The sequence below is a fragment of the Corvus kubaryi genome, unplaced genomic scaffold (genome assembly GCF_017639235.1).
Source record: "Corvus kubaryi isolate FWS band 111438036 unplaced genomic scaffold, C.kubaryi_AGA036_p1.0 37396, whole genome shotgun sequence".
Taxonomy (NCBI): domain Eukaryota; kingdom Metazoa; phylum Chordata; class Aves; order Passeriformes; family Corvidae; genus Corvus; species Corvus kubaryi.
Genome location: NW_024581135.1, coordinates 7,020,596 through 7,037,593, shown reverse-complemented (window position 1 = coordinate 7,037,593; position 16,998 = coordinate 7,020,596). Strand labels below are relative to the sequence as shown.

The window sequence follows — 16,998 nt, the reverse complement described above, 5'->3', positions numbered from 1 at the left end:
TTTGTCAGTATTTGAATATTTTTTTTATTTGCAGGAAAAAATTTCTCCATGGAAAGACAGAGGCTTACTGTTCTCACTAGGGAGCATCTGAAATACTCTTCAACATACAGGACCTGGCATTTAATCCACTGAACATGGTAGTTAATCAAATGTTTTGCACTGACTTTAGTAGAGTTTGGATCAGACTCTTGATGCATTAGAGAAATAAATTATTTAACTTACTGAGTTCCCCTAGAAACAAAATATTGAGCTGCAAACAAAGCTAACAAACACCAAATGGGATGCCATCTGCTGCAATGAACAGAACATGACCAGTTCCCCCCATGCTTGAGATTTCTCCAAAATACAATTTGAAATACGTTTGTTAAACTCCCAACTGTCTCACCGAATTGGCACAGCACAGGTTAGCAAATGCTAATGCCACCAGCAGCAGCAAGGCAGGCTCTGATGTATCAATTGGAGTCACTGATGATTTCATTTCTATTGGACTGCCCTGTGTAAACTCCCAGGGTTTTGTGCTGTCCAGAGCCTATGGAACCCATGGAGATGTCTGTCTTCATGCCCTGTGTCCTAGGGCCGATGGACACTGAGTGCTTTCTCCCCCCAGGTAAATATGAATGGTAATTATCCATGTAATGCTGCACTCATAAATCTGGATTTTTCTATCCTCTGATATCCAGACTCCATGCCTACTGGAGAAACAGGATATGGAGGCAAAAATTCTGCTTCCCACAGATATCTCCCCCAGGAATGGCACGAGATATCTGAAATCCCAAGTCCGGAGAATTCCTTGCTTTTTAGGGAAGTTTTTGGCTGTGGAGGAGAGAGAGTGGGCTCCCCAGCACTTTCACAGGAACAGGAGAACAGCGCTGAGCTAAATGCAGAGCGTGTGACGCCTGTGGGTGACATCAGTGCCAGCCTCCTTTCTGCTTCCCAAGCACACTAATTGGGCAGCCAGGCAGCTTTTATGTAATGGGAGGGAGAAACCCAGCAGGATTGGCCTTGTAGAACAAGACAAGAAGATAAATGTCTTCATACCTAAATTTCCTGCCCAGCCAGACACTTCATCTTCTTGGATCACCACGACAAGTGATGGAACCACCACAAACAGAACCTCCAAAGACAATTTAGTCTTTAACAGTCAGCCAGGAAGGCTCCAGCCCTCACAGGACACAGGTTCTGGGTGGTGGCTGCTGTCCTTGGCTTGCTCTGTTGCCCCTGTTTTCAACACCATGCTACTAATGATGTCATAACACAGCTCCCATATTTTCACAATGGATTTATTTGTAGAAATGCTGTATTAGAGATGTTGACCTCTCTGTACCCTGGCTTGCCACAGTGGTTCTAGGAAACATTAAAAGATAGGAAGATGTTCCTATAATAGTGATAGTAAAAATATTCTGTAAAATGATACAAATTAAAGTTTAAGCTTTTTCCAGTTGCTTATACACTAATGTTAACGAAAATGCAATAAAGAAATGGATTTAAAAATATGAAGAATTTCATTATGGTATGATTTTAATGGGAACACAGTAGGACCAGATTAAAAATGCACAGTGTTTGAGTATTTGGCCTTCCTTTTAATCTAGGGGAAATGTCTGCTGACGTTCCATGTCATTGCCCACAGAGCCAATGTACAGAAGCAGCATGCTACAGACCAAAATTCTGCCAGTCAGAGGGAGAATATCTAAACCAATTTTCAAGCATCTATATAAACTCCGTGATTTTCACATGATCCAAATAATGTGAGTTGGTCAGAGACATCAGCAAAAGCTACAGATTTGTAGCACTTTTGAAAACTGGGCAGCTAAAGTGTCTAAATATCCATTTGGGCACAGCCATTAAGAAAAGAAACTTGAAAAAAACCTGACCTTTATTTTTACTGATTAGAGGCCATAAACAAGTCTCCTCTTAGGCTATGCAGAGTGAAATAATTATTGCAAGAGCAATCAGGAAGGATGTATTGTCTGCTTTGCTACTTCTGCTCCTCAGTTTCAGGCATTGTCTGAATATCTTTTACATTTCAAATCTGCTTTTCATCTTATTATATGTGTTACCAACAAGCTTCCTAATCTGGTAATTTTTTTTTGTTAGAAGAAATATAGACTATTTCTGCATAGTTAGCATTTCAATTTTATAATCCACAGCAACACACCCTGTTCATATTTAATTTCTTCATTTCCACCCACTTCTGCTTTTCTCTTCATCCTCCCAAACCCATCTGAGGCCTTGTTTTACAGTTTGCTTTACAGAGCACTCAGTAACCCATAGGATATGTGCATATGTAATAGGATGTCAGAAAAATCACTTTAAAGTGTTTGACTGGCAATTTTTCAGATAATAATCACTCGGGGTTTGATTTGCTGAGAATAACACTAGACTAGCTAAGGGAAGTTCTTCAGGCTACAATTTTTTACAGTATGTAAAATTTTTAGTGACCTCTATTAATGAGGAAGAAAAGAATGGAGAAATTGAGAGAAGGTGGCACTAATGAGAGCAGAGCCATCAGGTTGTGTCTCAGTCATTGATGGATTGATGAGCAGCTCAGTCTGGGAGGACTCTGACATGTGCTATGAAAACTTATGTCACTCTTCTTAGCCTTTGTGAAAGATAATTACACATTTAAATTACGTAACTACATCTTAAGAGCTTCCCAAAGTTCCCTGTGTCACTTATTGCTGCTGAATCTGCTAAATACCATGTTTGTTTCTCCTATCAAATACAAACATTATTTTTTATTAAATTAATATGAATGCTGCAAAAGCCTGAAATTCATGTATTGGGGCCTAAAAATACAGTAAGACATAAAATATTATGCTTTGGGACTAGCTATGAAGTAGAATGTTTTAATTTGCAAAAATATTTGCCAATATTTTTCCTAAGGTTTTAGAGAATCTGTGTGTCATACTGCACAAACTCTAGCATAACTTCTCATTTCAGTGAAAGGCAAATCACTTTTGGGAGAGGAGAACAGCTAGTGGAACAAACTATAAACACCAACAAATTATTTAAATGTTTTTGTCAATATTTGACACAAAATTTGCCTTCTTTTCAAAGACCATGTTGGTTAGGATATTATTGTCATGTGCATATGGAAAGAAAAAGCATCCACTTAAAAATAGAAATAATTTGCTAATGTATTCTCAGTATATTGCCATAATTCCTGCTACCATCAGCTGTGTAACTTACTCCTCATGTATTCTCCTTGGTACAGAACTCTTACACTAGAAGATCAGTCATTTCCCACCCTTCTCTGCATGATGTTTTGAGTGCTTTATGCAAAACATATCGCTGTTATAGACGGGGAAGGCAAGTTTCAGCTGGAAAAACAATTCACAAAAATATTACAGCATTATTCATCTCGTTTAACTCTGATAATCACATTCTTCTCTTGGAGTCAAAATATTTTCCAGCTTCAGAAAACAAGCAGCTCACTGAATACACCTCTGTGCCCTACTGCTCATATCTTGATTGAGCAATCCAATGTTTATTGGATCCAATCTACATTTTAGCGTTTTCTTTTATTACTAATATCATTTCTGCCATTACAACAATTACACTATCTCACATGCTTACTAATATTTATCATTTTTTGCTGTTAATGTGCCCTGAATTCCATTTTGGCCCACAGTAGTACTATAATATTCCAATTCGACAGCGAGAGAAATGAAACCTGCAGCTTTTATTTCCAAAGATGGGGGACTGAAGAGTGCCTGGTTACAAATGGCAGAAACATGAGTGCACTTTGGGCCGTGCTGCAAATCACATCAGCTCCATCTGTCAAACCTCTGAAAAACAGCCCAGAACATTTTCCACTTGGGGAAATCACTAGCAAATGATACTTTTATTCCATATGTACTTTTGGTTCCTATTAGACTAAAGGATCTTCCTACTTACATCTAAGAGCCCCTGCGCCTATTAAATCCACATGTAATCTCCAGTTATAAAGGCAGATAGACATTGGAGTGCTGGGGATGTGTCTGCAGCGAGCAAGGGGGTCAAGGGTCTTACCCACACCTGACTTACTGCAGCTACTCAGCCCTGCTGAGAAATGACCTGGGGTACCCAAGCCACCAGAGCGGAGCTAATGCTGTGCTGGGGCAGGCTCCCTGTACATGAGCTCTGCACAGCTCTGCACAGCTCTGTGCTGCTCTGCACAGCTGTGGGATGCTCTGGGCTGCTCTGGGCTGCTCTGGGCACTCGCGCATGAGCACTTTTGGGCCGACCCTCAGGGGCTCCAGCAAATGAACTGGGGGCCTTTTGCGACATCTGGGCCAGTGTGTAACGTGATTTTGCAGCTCCCACATGCTGAAAAAACAAGCTTCTCTCCATAATTTGAAATTACTTGCTAAGACAGTGGGATATGAGGTTTCTGCTCCAGTGATCAAGCTTTTCCACTCAGAAAGGGCAAAGTTCTCCCCTCCTTACAGCGCCAAAGGGGTTCCGTGAGCGCAACGCTCCAGCTGTGGCCGCAGGACATCTTAGTGTGCTGCTTTAAATCAGACAAGCCCAGACATCTGCATGTGGCACTTGACAAGCCATGCAGGCACAGTTCACTCGGTGCTGGGAGCGACTGGGGCGTTTAGCACTCGGTGACACTGTGCCAGAGGCACTGCAACTGCACCTACATGCCCAGCCACGCCTGAGGTCCTTGGCTTTCCTGCTTTCCACCTCCTCCATGTCTTCTCTCAGACTCACATCCAAACCATTCTCCTGCTAGCCTTGCACACCATGTGTTTTAAATGCCACACAGCCTGCTCTACTATGCCAAAGACTTTCTGTCCCTCACTGATACCCAAATACTCTTAAAACTATGTGCTAAAAGATATTTGAGTTAAAATGTCGCCACCTACCCATCCCCATAAATACACTAACCAAACATAAAATAGCCTTTATACCAGCTGGAGGGCTAGTCAGAATGGGGTTTGGTGGCACAGTACAGAAACTACTGAGGCCATTAATGCTAGAAGCAGAACTGCTTCAGCAGATAACAGCTTCCGGGTTTTCTTTAGGGTTATGTTTTCCCTAAAAACGTCCCTTGCATACCATTAAAAAGTTGTTTTCTCCGGTGGACATTGCGTTCCAAATGTTGTTCTGTCTTTTAAAAAGTCAAGAAAGTTATGGAGAATGCTATCATCCTCCTTGCTGAGGCACTCTCCATTGCATAATTTTTTACTGAAACTCTCAGCAGCATAAGAAACCTCAGCAGTTTCACCTAGAAGGCACAGGGAGAGAAATGAGTCTCTGTATAACTGCAGCTTTTTACTGTTGCCAAGCCAGTTCCTCAGGCTGGCTGTAAGGATGTTCTTCCACACCACACAACATTTCTCTTAAGTGATGTGTGTCAAGTGAGACTTTGGTCCCAGAAGACTGCCTAGCTAGGCTTCAAATTGCTTGTTTTGCTGTCTCTTCACTTTACTTTTTGGGGGCAACTTTGATGGCAAGGTATTAGAAACAATAAAGACCTCATTGGGAATATAAGGCTTGGAAGCAGATCTCAGAATGTGAACTTGTCCTATGGAGGGGAAAAAACATGCAGATACAAGTGATTTGTTGATGTCTGCAGATGTCTTAGCCTATTTCTAATTTCGCGTTTCCCCACATGAGCTGAATCAGACTTTAGGCTAGAAAAAATATGTTAAATTCTGTATTATTCCCAAGGGTGGTATGGTCAAATCTGTTTTCTTATCAGATCATGCTCCTGTGGTTTTTGTCATGTTGTCAAATACTCCTATAGAATTCCCCTGATATCAGACATGGGTCTTACATCAACTTGGGCAATTACTCAGACAGTCCCTGCTTTGATGGCACAAGTATTGCATCACTCACCTGAGGATGAAACCCCTTTGATTACACAGAAAGGAAGTCTTGCAGCCCCAAGCCTGTCAGCAGGAAAATCCTATTGAGGCAATTTTGACAAATGGAAATGTGCAGCTCAAAGATCCCCACGAGGCCACGCTCAGGGATCACATGGTGGTGCTGAGTATTAATATCACCAAATGCTTACATTACTAGATCACCTCCCTAAACATATGCAATGATTTGTTATATTCAGTCCTTACTTGAAAGAAAAGCAATGATCTTAAAATGCCGGAGATGGGTGAATGAGACTGCAGGCTTATTCTCCATCTACAGATTGTACAATGGCAGTTTCTTCCTTAATATCCTAGGTTCATCATGGCTAGGAAAGCAAACAAAACTGATTCACTCCCTACCTCATCATCTTCCTCTCTCTTAAGCCTGGCAAGAAAAAGAGCAAAGAGAAGGTGAGGTTTCTGTGCTTGATATGCAGTAAACTGAATTATACAATTAGTGCACTGAAACCTACTGTCACCTAATTTCTGCATTTGATCCAGCCCATTAGATGCTTTCTCTTATTGACAAGGGACCTCTTCTACTTTCTGTTACTTTCTAGTATAATAATTTCTAAGAGCTGCTTCAAACTCTCTATTTGCAGTAACGCACCCACTGTACAAAACAAGCTAAGACTGAGAGCATCAGGAGCATTTGCTGTTCTCTACTGGTTGTAACATGACATAGGTGTTGCTGTCACCAATTTATAGACAGCCAAACAGATCCTGCTGGCCCAGCAACTGGCCAAATATCACCCAGTGCTGCCCCAGCTGCAGGTACTCCTATTATTATGAAAGTAAAAGCAAAGTAATTATTTAGTGCTCACCGGAGAGTGCACCGAAATGTGGTTTCACTCTCCCAAATACAGATGGTAGCTGCAACAGCTGATTTTTAGTAGTTCCCCACAGACAAAAGTTTGGGGCAATGTTCATGTTTTTAAATTTGGATTGAAAGTTTGGTATTAAGCATAAGGCACCTGCTGGTCAGGAGAAAGGAAGAAAGTAGCTCCACAGGGCAATACCTCCTTTCCACTTTAAAGTCTTAGGATACAGCTCTTCCCAAGTGCTAATTGGACCAAAATCATTATCTTAGGCTTTTCCACACATGAAAAGCAGAATCCCTCCCTAAGATTATTTGATAATATGAAAAAAATTAATTCTCTGTGAAAGCAAAGTGCACATGATCTCCCCAGAACTAGTTCAGATACTTAAATACAGAGAATCTTTTTAGAGAGAGACTTAATTTAAGACCGAAGAGCTTCTCTCTTTTAGAGAGAACAAGGCACCTTCAGAAAGGGTCTCAGAGAACCCAAATCAGGCACACAAACTTTTCTGGAACACTCTCCAAGATCTGCCTACAGAGGTGAACAGTGCAAAGTACCCAAAGTACCCAAAGTACTGCTGCCAGTTCATACCCTAGCTCAAGTTTTACTGACCTCTGTAGGAGATGAGATGCAAGAAGCAGCAGCTCAGGCCTTTCTTTATTTTCCCCTCACTCTTGTTTAGTGTAGCCTGCAGAGGTGTCTGGGCTGCTCTAAGTGATGCTGTAATTCAGCCAGGCTGGAACACCCTCTCTAGTATCATCTTAATGCTCAGAGATCCTTGAGGATGGCAAATGTTGTGCAATTACCAGACTTAGTCTTGTTTCTAGTCCTTTTGTGGGTGCTCTCCTCTGCTAATAGGAGGCTTGCAAGCACAACAAGTCAATCATACAGCATTAACTCCCAATCAGCTTACTCAGCTGTAAAATCCTTGAGTTTATCTGGGAATGCCGCCAGGTCAGTCCTATTTGTAAGTGCAGTCTAAACAGCAGCAAAATGTCTAATTTTTCCTTGGCCTGTATTTGCCAGCAATCTGTAATGCCTACTTGAATTTCCAGACACAGGGATTTGATCTCATTCATGGATCATCTGTTCCACACATACAAACTCCACCATGGTGGGTGCAGCCATAACTTCACATTGCACAGAGAAGACTCTTTCGTTAAATGAGTCTCCCAGTTCAAGTGCCCATGAAGTCAGCAAGGTAACTGTGCCAGAAATGTCAGATTTCTTATGTATCTCATCACAACTGGGGGAAAACAAGAGGGAAGTAGAAGCTTCTGATGGGTTCCAACCCCTTCCATAAGGGATCTTTTCTTTAAAGTGCTCAAGTCATGCTTTGAAACACAAGTAAGCCTTGATGGTGACTCCAATTGAGTAATAGGGACAAAAGAGAGCAAGAAGGGCTGTATGACAGAGTAGAATATATGACGGTTGGTTAATGACAGAGAAGTAAACATTTTTAATAACTCTTTAGCACTATAAAGATGATTTAGTAATAAAATCTTTGACCAACTCAGCTACTTCTCCAAATGGTTCCTGGTCAATTATAAAATATGTTAATAAACAATAGGGCTGAGGAAGGGAAATTCATCTTGTTTTCTGAATTCTTGTAAGAAAAGAATCACTTGAGCTTTTAAAGTCTAAACAGTAAATTAACTGATGAAATGTGAAATAATTCTTTCATTGCATTAACGTGGTAACAATCAGGACGTTGGCAAAGGGCTCAGGGCACTCCCAGTGTCTGCTGCAAGGAACAGGAACAGCTGTTTAATGCAGGGCTCAGTGAAGTTTCACTGACATTGCGTGTCCCATGGGCTGGATGCACTGGACTTTGGATCAGGTGCTGCATATATTTTATTAGATCAGAGAAGTTACTGTTCAAATAAAAATAATTCACTTGATACATGTAAAAATGAATGTTTCTTGTTGTGAAAATCCTACATGAGGAAAATACACCAAAGCTGTTAATTTAAGTGAAAGTTTTCTGCTAACGATTCAATGCATTTTATTCCTTTCTTTGAAATTGTGATTTGCTTTCCTTGCCCAAGGTTCTGCAGTGTGCCAAGGGATGACATAATTTCAGAATATGTTTTTCAGGTCAAAATAAAAGTAACGTAAAATTGGTCTTAGTGCTAAGAGAATTTAACCAGGATGCTGTTTAAGGCTGTAACAATAAGTATTTTTCCTTTCAATGTCTAAAAGTCCTTTTTGAGTCCTCAAACTGTCCCTGCAGTGTTCCTTTATCACAGTAATTGCCCATCAGTTGTTTCTCCTCCGAAGCTCCTGTATAGTACTTTTTTGCTGATGAAACTTGCTATGTATAAACTTTGGAGGTAATGCTGGTGAATGCGTTGGTTGGGAAGGAGACAATCAAATGATAGGTCTGGGCTAAGAGAGTTTCCTGACTGTCTCATTAGAGCCCCCAGTCTGAACCACTGCCATCCTGGAGCTGCACAGCCCAATTTAATTGGGCTCAGAGACTGTCACAGCACACTTGCTCTCCAGACAAGCACTGTAAACTCATTTTGCCCATCACAACATTTTTCTGACACACATCTTTTGTTTGCTTTTTGAAAGGCTTGACGAACACCACTTGGGAATTAAATTCAAAGCCTGTACGATTTCCTCTTTCAAAATGCCAAATATTCTGCATGAAAGCTGCATTAATCCCCCCTCAAAATTTATCCCTTTTTTTTTTTTTTTTTTAAGATTTGTTGGCCGTAAGTCGTTCCCCTTCTGGTGTTCCCTCTTTTTGTGGGTAATGTCGCAGATCACACAGCTCTAATTTAAACAGACTGTGGATCTTCTTGGGTTGGTGCTGCAGTGAACCGTGGCCAACACCACGGTCAGCCGGATCAAGTGGACCAAAAGGTCCATTGGTTTGATGCCTCCACAGCCCAAAAGCCTTGAAGTCACAGGCAGCACCCAAAAGGCTGTGCAAAATATGTAGATCTGTGCCTTACCATTGGCCGCTTTTCCTCTCCCCTTGTTTCTCATATTTGGTTGTCTTTCCAGAGAGTTCTATGTTCCTCAGTAGTTGATTGGCCCTTGCTACTCCTCCCCACCTACTCCTTCTCCCATTTGCCACAATTCCTTCTCCCCACCTTTGTAGCACCCCCTAACTGAGGTGTTATTGGTTACCGCATGTTCCCCACGCCCACTCTGTAGGGCTATAAAACCCCATGTCGCTCCCATCTTCTTGGTTTCTCCGTGGTGTTCCTGTGTTCTTCAATAAACCCTCTCCCCCACAAAGAAGTTCCTCTGCTTCTTTCCTGCCTCCTTTGCCATGGGTGGGCAAGGCAACCCCACCAGGAGCTTCGCCTGCCCTCCTGCGCTGTGATCGGCCCCGTCCTCCCCTTTGGGGCAGGCAGGAGATTGCCCGATGCTCGGGGCAGCGTGCCAGCCAGCAACAGCACCGAGGCAGCTTGGACAAACTACAGCTCAGAAAAATCTGCTGTGCTGGTTCAAACAAGGAGTTCAGGGAAACCTGCTTTTCATGGTTACTTCCTCTCATTTGTCATTCTGAAAAGTTTAATGCTAATAGGCAAATCTCTAGTGCTTTATTGAGCCTTCGCTGTGCAGGGAGAGGCAATGCTGTTTGGAAAGCTATTTCAGATCCTTAAAAAGCAAGCTCAAGAGCTCCCCAGCATAATGCATGAAAAATGCTGGTGCTGGCTGAGATACACCTGGTGCCCTTTAGTTTAAGGATGGAGTTTTACAGGATCCTAAGGCCAGTTCAGTGGGCTTTATTTAGGTTTTGAGGCTGATCAGGCGCATTGCAGAGATGTCATTCACAAGGAACACGTGAAAAGAATTAATTAAAAGTAGATGCAACTCTGAGTCACTTTTCTAGACTGGAACCAAATCTAATTTCTCTGTTAATAGCAAAAGATCTTGGCCTTCAGAAGGCAGAACTGATTTTTATGTATTTTTTTATATACATATATATATATATATATATGCACACATATATAATTCATCTCCTACACATAATTAAACTATGAATGCCTGGATGTTCAAGATGAGGAATTAAGCGGATGCTCAAATTATTTTCCTGCACTTACCCTTTTTAACACCCTTCTGCTGCCTTCTTTCCTTTTTTTTTTCCCAACTAGGAAGCCAGATTATTTAAAATTGTTCCTTCTAATATGACCCACAAATATTAAAATTGAATCCTATTCCGGGTACTAATGAAATTGGGTTGATTGGGAAATGAGGCAATATATTTCAGGATTTTTCTTTTGAAGTTTGTGGTCAATTTAATATTCAGTTAAGCAGGACTTTGATGCCAGCAGAGTTGGAATAAACAGGGCCACTGCCATTTTGCTCTTCATATTCCTTCTGCATATTTGGCCCAGATTCCTGAAAGCTCCAAGACTCTAACTTTGGTTAGAGTTAATCACCTCTGATGTTACAAGGCACAGTCATTTCCTGAAACTGAAAACTGGGGTCTGGGAAGAGATAAAAATTCTTTTTCATTTATGCACTACACCAGTACATTACAAACCAGCAGCTCATTCCTTATTTTCTGCTGCCACCTTTGTTTATAGTGTAACAATCCCAAAATGTGCTGAGTGCTACACACAGAAACAAAAGAGCTGTGTCTAAAAAGAAGATCTGGGGAAACAGACAGAACACGGAGGCAAAATGATTACACTGGATCATGACTGGATGTCTCTACTTTCAAACAAATTGGCTTGTTAGATCAAAGGAGAGAGGGAAAGAAGTGAGAGATGATGAGAGGAGAAGGCATGAGAACAGAGGAGGAAAACAACAAGTTGAAAAGGTCCTCTTCAGGGTTGCTGAGGCTGTGTGATGTCAGGTTCAATACTTTCAGAGACAGAAAAGAAAGTGGATTCACATGAAGTACGAGGAGAAAACAAATTTGTTTCTGTTTAGCATCAAGGTCAACCCATCAGATCAGGACTGATCTTCATCAAAATAATGTTTAAAACCATCAAATCTGGAATTCCAGAGCCAACACCAATATTTCAACAGAGATCATAAGATAGGTGATTTCCATAGTGTAATTTCATTTAAATTTTCAGGAATACTTCTTCAGAGTTTTAAGTCATTTAATACATGTTGTTCTATATAAACTATCTAATTATATGTGAAGGAACAGCCTTAAAAGATAAATTTGGTGTTTACTTGCTAGCTTTAAATTTCAGCTTCTCACTAATGGTGGAGTACAAGTGCTAGCCTGTCTCTACTTGTCAATTTTGGAAGTCTAATTCTATGACAGGTGAGCATTCAAATGTAACATTCTGTTCTAAAAATATTCAGATCTTTGCTCTTCTGCAGGTCCTGTTGTTTTTTTCAAGTCTGCCTGGTTTTAGTAATCAATCAACACACTGAGGAAAAAAACCAAAAAGCAAGCAAAAATAATAATGAACAAAATGAGAAGTAATATAAAAATTACAGTAACTCACACTTGGGCTCTCCTTGCCCTTGCTGTCTTTACTGGAAGGTCCACTCAGCTGCTCAATTAAACTGTAATGTGTTAATTGTTCAGGTCCATCTTCTCCAAAATGGCCATAGAGACTGTGTTGGTATAAATCCAAAATCGACATTGGGTTCCCCAAAAACGACCTTCTATGACTTTGTTTTTCCTGCACAGCTGCAAGAGATGTAACAAATAATATCATTATGGCAGTCTACATAGATTTTAATGTAATTTTACAATTTTAGATGTATTTCAAATGTTTTTTAAGATATCTGAACTTCAGTGCAATAGAAACATTAAAAATACAAGCTTCTAATTCTCCAATGCATATACAGGGAACTGTTCATACTTAACATACAAGTTGGAGGAGATGGTAAGAGACATACAGAATTAATTTTCTTTCTTTTCAAATTATAGACAAGATGGTTAATTTGGGGAATCATCCTACTTAATTATTTGCAGTAAGGTTTTGTTCTTCTCCTTTAACAGACCTACATGGCAGATGTGCTAAGATGGTTAATTTGGGGAATCTTCCTACTTAATTATTTGCAGTAAGGTTTTGTTCTTCTCCTTTAACAGACCTACGTGGCAGATGTGCTAAGTTCCTTTAGCCTTTCAGTTTGACTGTACTTGATAGTTCTCTCCTTTTCACTATATTTTTAGTTAATGAATGTAACAGCATAAAAAATACACGAGGTATTACACCACTAAGAGAGTGGGGCTTGTTTTAGATCCTGCTGTAGCGCAACAACATTAGGAATAAAGCCCCAGTTTCCAAAGTCCAAGGCTGAAAACTCATTCAGAAGAACAAAATAAAAAGGAATTTTCTGCGGCTCCACGAAAGCACACAGGAGGCAGAGATGTTTATGTGAACATTAAGCTCCTTTCCTCATACTTCTTGTTACACAAACTTCAACTCTGCCTTGTAACCTACAGCCTTAAGAGAGTATCTGCCTTCAACAGAATCACATCAGGGTAGAACTCAATTTATGAGATTGAAATCAAAACACTTCCATGGCTGAAGAGAAGGATCTGGAATATTTGGCGTATTCCCTCTTACTCTACTGACCTTCTCGTAACATTGGGCAATGAACTGGGGGTCTCATGCTAAGCCCATTAAATTAACAAAGGTCTTATCATTGACTTTTAATAGCCTTTGCATTGGGCACTCAGTCTTTCTGTTCCCTGCTCATAAATGGAAAACGAAAATCACTACAACATTATAATTGTGCAACCAGTGAGTTCGGGGACTCAGCTAATAAATGTAATTATCTATTCATATAAAAATATTCTCTGTGGATTGGTTTGCTGGAGCCCCTTCCCCAGCCTCATGTGGATGTTTTGCGGTTATATCACTTGTGTGCATAAAGACACTGAGACCTTTGAACACAGAATGGGATAAAGCATGGTTGTTAATATGATGTGAGAACTGCATTTAGAGAGCACAGAACGGAAATCCTGACTATGAGGAATGACCACAGCAGAAATACTTTTTTTGTGTTATAATCTTCTATTTGTCTCCATCACAATTATGTATTTTATTCTCTTACTGGCTAAAAAGTGAGGCACATACACAAAATTAATGAATCTCTATGTGAAATGGTCACCTCAAGTCATTAGATATCATTAAACTTGGAATCTGCTGCCATTTAAAGCAACTGGTAACACATGATAAAAATCCCTTTTTTTTTTTGCAAATTGTGATCAATACAGGAAAGAAAAAAGCTTATTTACCTCTTTAAAAAATCCCATTTATTTCATTGAAATATGGTTTGTAAAAAGAAAAATCTGTAAAAAGAAGTGTTTATGGGCTGACTAAAATGACTTGCAATATTTTCTACAGATTAAACCCACAAAGCTGCAGCAGTAATGTAAATAAATGGCCCTAGCTTCCTATTCTGCTCTCTCCCATGGAACAACAAGCAATGGATTAGCTCTGAAAATGCCAAATGTAAGAGCCCAATGCCCAGCAGACACTGAAGAGCACAGCATCCAGCCACCCATGGTGTTTTCCCTGCCATCGTCACTGCAGTGATGATGCTGCAGGTGCTGATCTCTGCCAGGTCAGGCTTGGGGCTGCACAGGGGATCCGCTCTCAGGGTGGTGCCAAGACCTTGCACTGGCCTTTGCACTCACCAGAATTTTCCGCCTGCAGGAGGGGATCCATGGGCTGCAAGGACAAGGACAGAGCTGCCCTCCCCTTGCTGCCCCCAGGGCACACATCTGCACTGGAAGGTGGCTCAAAGCACAGCAGGCTGGTGGTCAAGAAAAGCCAGCAATTTTCTGGGTTATTAAACACACAGAAAACTATTATCTCAAGAACGTCACTTAATGTATTTTTATCTACTGGAATTCAGTAAATTCTGAATTGCCATCAATTCTCACTAAAAACTTTGGTACTTGAAAGCTGCAATATATACACAGAGGAAAATGAGAGAGAGTTCACTGTGGCACCATAACCAACATCACCTTGATACAGAGGTTGGGAAACTGTGGCCTTGATGGCTGCATTATTTCAACTGGCTGTATAATTAAAAAGAAAAAAAAAAGAAAACTATATTTATCGTCAACTTTCAATTTTGTAATAATGTAATTATTTTTATTTGCACTGCAGAGAGTTAAGAATGTACAAGTTAAGCCCCTCTGAGGAAAAACTTTGGAAGAGGGGGAAAAGCATATATACATAATAAAAAGCAAAAGGTAATAAAAAGCTAATAGAAAATTAGACTGAAGAAAGATTTGGGGTTAGAAAGTGAAAACCAGACAGAAAGTTCAATGAAGGACACCATCTGCTGCTGAGTCAGTGTGGGGATGAGGGACATACATCTTTATGAACAAATTTTCAATTACCTTGTCTGTTGTTCTTTGTTAGCTCCACAAGAGTCTCCTCTGCAGTTCTGAAATAACTGGTTTCATACTCTGGCTCTGGCTCACTGTCAGTGCTGCTCGCTGAGTACGTGCACACCCTTAGAGCTGTGTCCTGCACAAAGAGGGGTATGGCAGCAAGTCAGATAATGCAAATAGATCAAAATAATGCAGAAGATAATATTAGGAGTAGCACATTTTATATTCTTCATGCAGTATAAATGGGTAGTTCAACTGGGAAATCTGCATTACCAGACTAACTCCTTCAAGTAAGTAACCATCAGTCTGACATGGGGGAAATAACACATTCTTGTCCTGCTAAGTCCCCTGAGACAGTCTGGCAGAAACAATCCTGACTTTAACTTTTCAAAATTTTTTCCCACTGTAACACTGTTTTTGATTCTACCAACATTTTCAGATAATTTTATCCACCAGGTTCAATTTTAGAAGTTCTTAAGTATATTTAATACAGTCTATTTGTAACATGCAAAATTATCACACCACAAATGGCTTGCTGCAAGCAATTCTAGAGACAGTTAGGATGGCCAGTAGACAATACACCATTTCTACACCAGTAAATCCTAATTGTTTCCTGAATTCATGTCACTTGTCCTGGTGTTTATATTACAGTACTGGAGAGCCTTTAGTTCCCAGCTGATTCCTTTGCAAGTTCTTTCCAGGAAGCAATATTATTGATTTTCTTCTGGGAATAAAGAGGAACACTGACAGCTCTGGACAGCTTCTAATCATGGAAGGCCTGAAGGCTCAAACTATTCAGGAGCAGCAGCTCAGTACAATAAACCCCACAAACCAGGTAGGGGGAAGCTAAGCCTGTTACTGCTTGGGTAATGGCATGTAGAAATACAACCTACTACCCCTATCCCAATTGTCTATCAGTGGCTCAAATGAGGTTTTAATTCTGTTTCTCTAAAAGGGATATTAATTTCCCCATCTTTCCATCCATGCTGCAGTTTCTAACTGATGCAGGAGGACATCCCTTTGTTAGGAATCACACACTTGTGGAGAGGGAACCAGAGCTGAGGATACCTGCATGCAGCCAGGTATGCCCAGCATTAGAGATTGCAAGCCAGCTGTAGTCCCAAAACCCCACAGAAGCATGTTACAAGAGTATTGTCCTGTTCACAATACTTCCATAGCACATCTCTCAAACTCTCATACTACACAGCCATACAGACAAGGAACCTAGGCCTGGGGAAGAAAAGAATCTGAACCCCACTAAAAGCAACAAATGAGATCAACTTGCTAGAAGAGAAGAATGTGTTTTTCTTTTCTAAAAATGCCTTTGAGGATTTTTAATTAAAACATGTTTATAAGCAGGAGGACAAAGAACCTTTAGGTGCTGTATCGTTATTACTGGTAAATAATGAGATAGCAAATGAAGGGTAAGGAAGTAAATGTAGCTGTTAGATTGCTAGTTACTCTTTTCACCATATTAAAAACACTGGCCATTTCTGATACCTCTACACTGGCCACAATACCCATCTCATTTAAGAGATGCCACCTCTTAACTTATACCTTTGTTTTAGTAGTTTTCTTGGGGGTCCACTCCGGAAGAGCTTTTCTATTTTCTACAGTCTCTTTGGTGTGTTCTAATGAGGCAGAGGTCACAGAACTTGCTTCTTGTTCACTTTGCTTTGCAAGGTTAATTATTCCTGAATTAAGAGAGACATTATTTAAATTCCAGGTTTCATCAGCATCTTCATGATAGTGTGTCAATTATAATTCAGTAAAAATTGGGGGCAAATTTTGATACTTCCATTACGTCAAATAATATTTTACTGCTCAAAGGAACAATTTACTAACTTACTGGAATAGTTCTAACTAAAGTGGCAGAATTTCATCCAAATCCTTTTCCAGTTAACAAGAAAAGAGGAAGGCATGAATTTAAATCCCTTCATTAGTTATAAAATATATACTCTTTCAACAAAGAAACAACATTCAGTAACTACTCCTAGGCATTGTACTCTGCCATTTCATGTTCTCAGAGAAC

General features: G+C 40.3%; 1 protein-coding gene across 11 annotated transcripts in view; it reads right to left on the bottom strand.

Moving 5' to 3' along the window:
- The window catches only part of NCKAP5 (NCK associated protein 5), a 380,196-nt gene that overhangs the window by 14,703 nt on the left and 348,495 nt on the right, over positions 1 to 16,998 (bottom strand). For 8 of the 11 annotated variants that reach the window (XM_042040728.1, XM_042040726.1, XM_042040727.1 and 5 more), the window contains 3 exons: positions 16,524 to 16,660; positions 14,973 to 15,102; positions 12,109 to 12,296 (listed from right to left, as the gene is read on the bottom strand). In XM_042040728.1, the coding sequence (XP_041896662.1) occupies positions 12,109 to 12,296; positions 14,973 to 15,102; positions 16,524 to 16,660 (455 nt within the window). Of the gene's footprint in view, positions 1 to 12,108; positions 12,297 to 14,972; positions 15,103 to 16,523; positions 16,661 to 16,998 lie in introns of those variants that run through there. The other 3 variants (XM_042040735.1, XM_042040736.1, XR_006018146.1) reach the window with 3 other exon arrangements.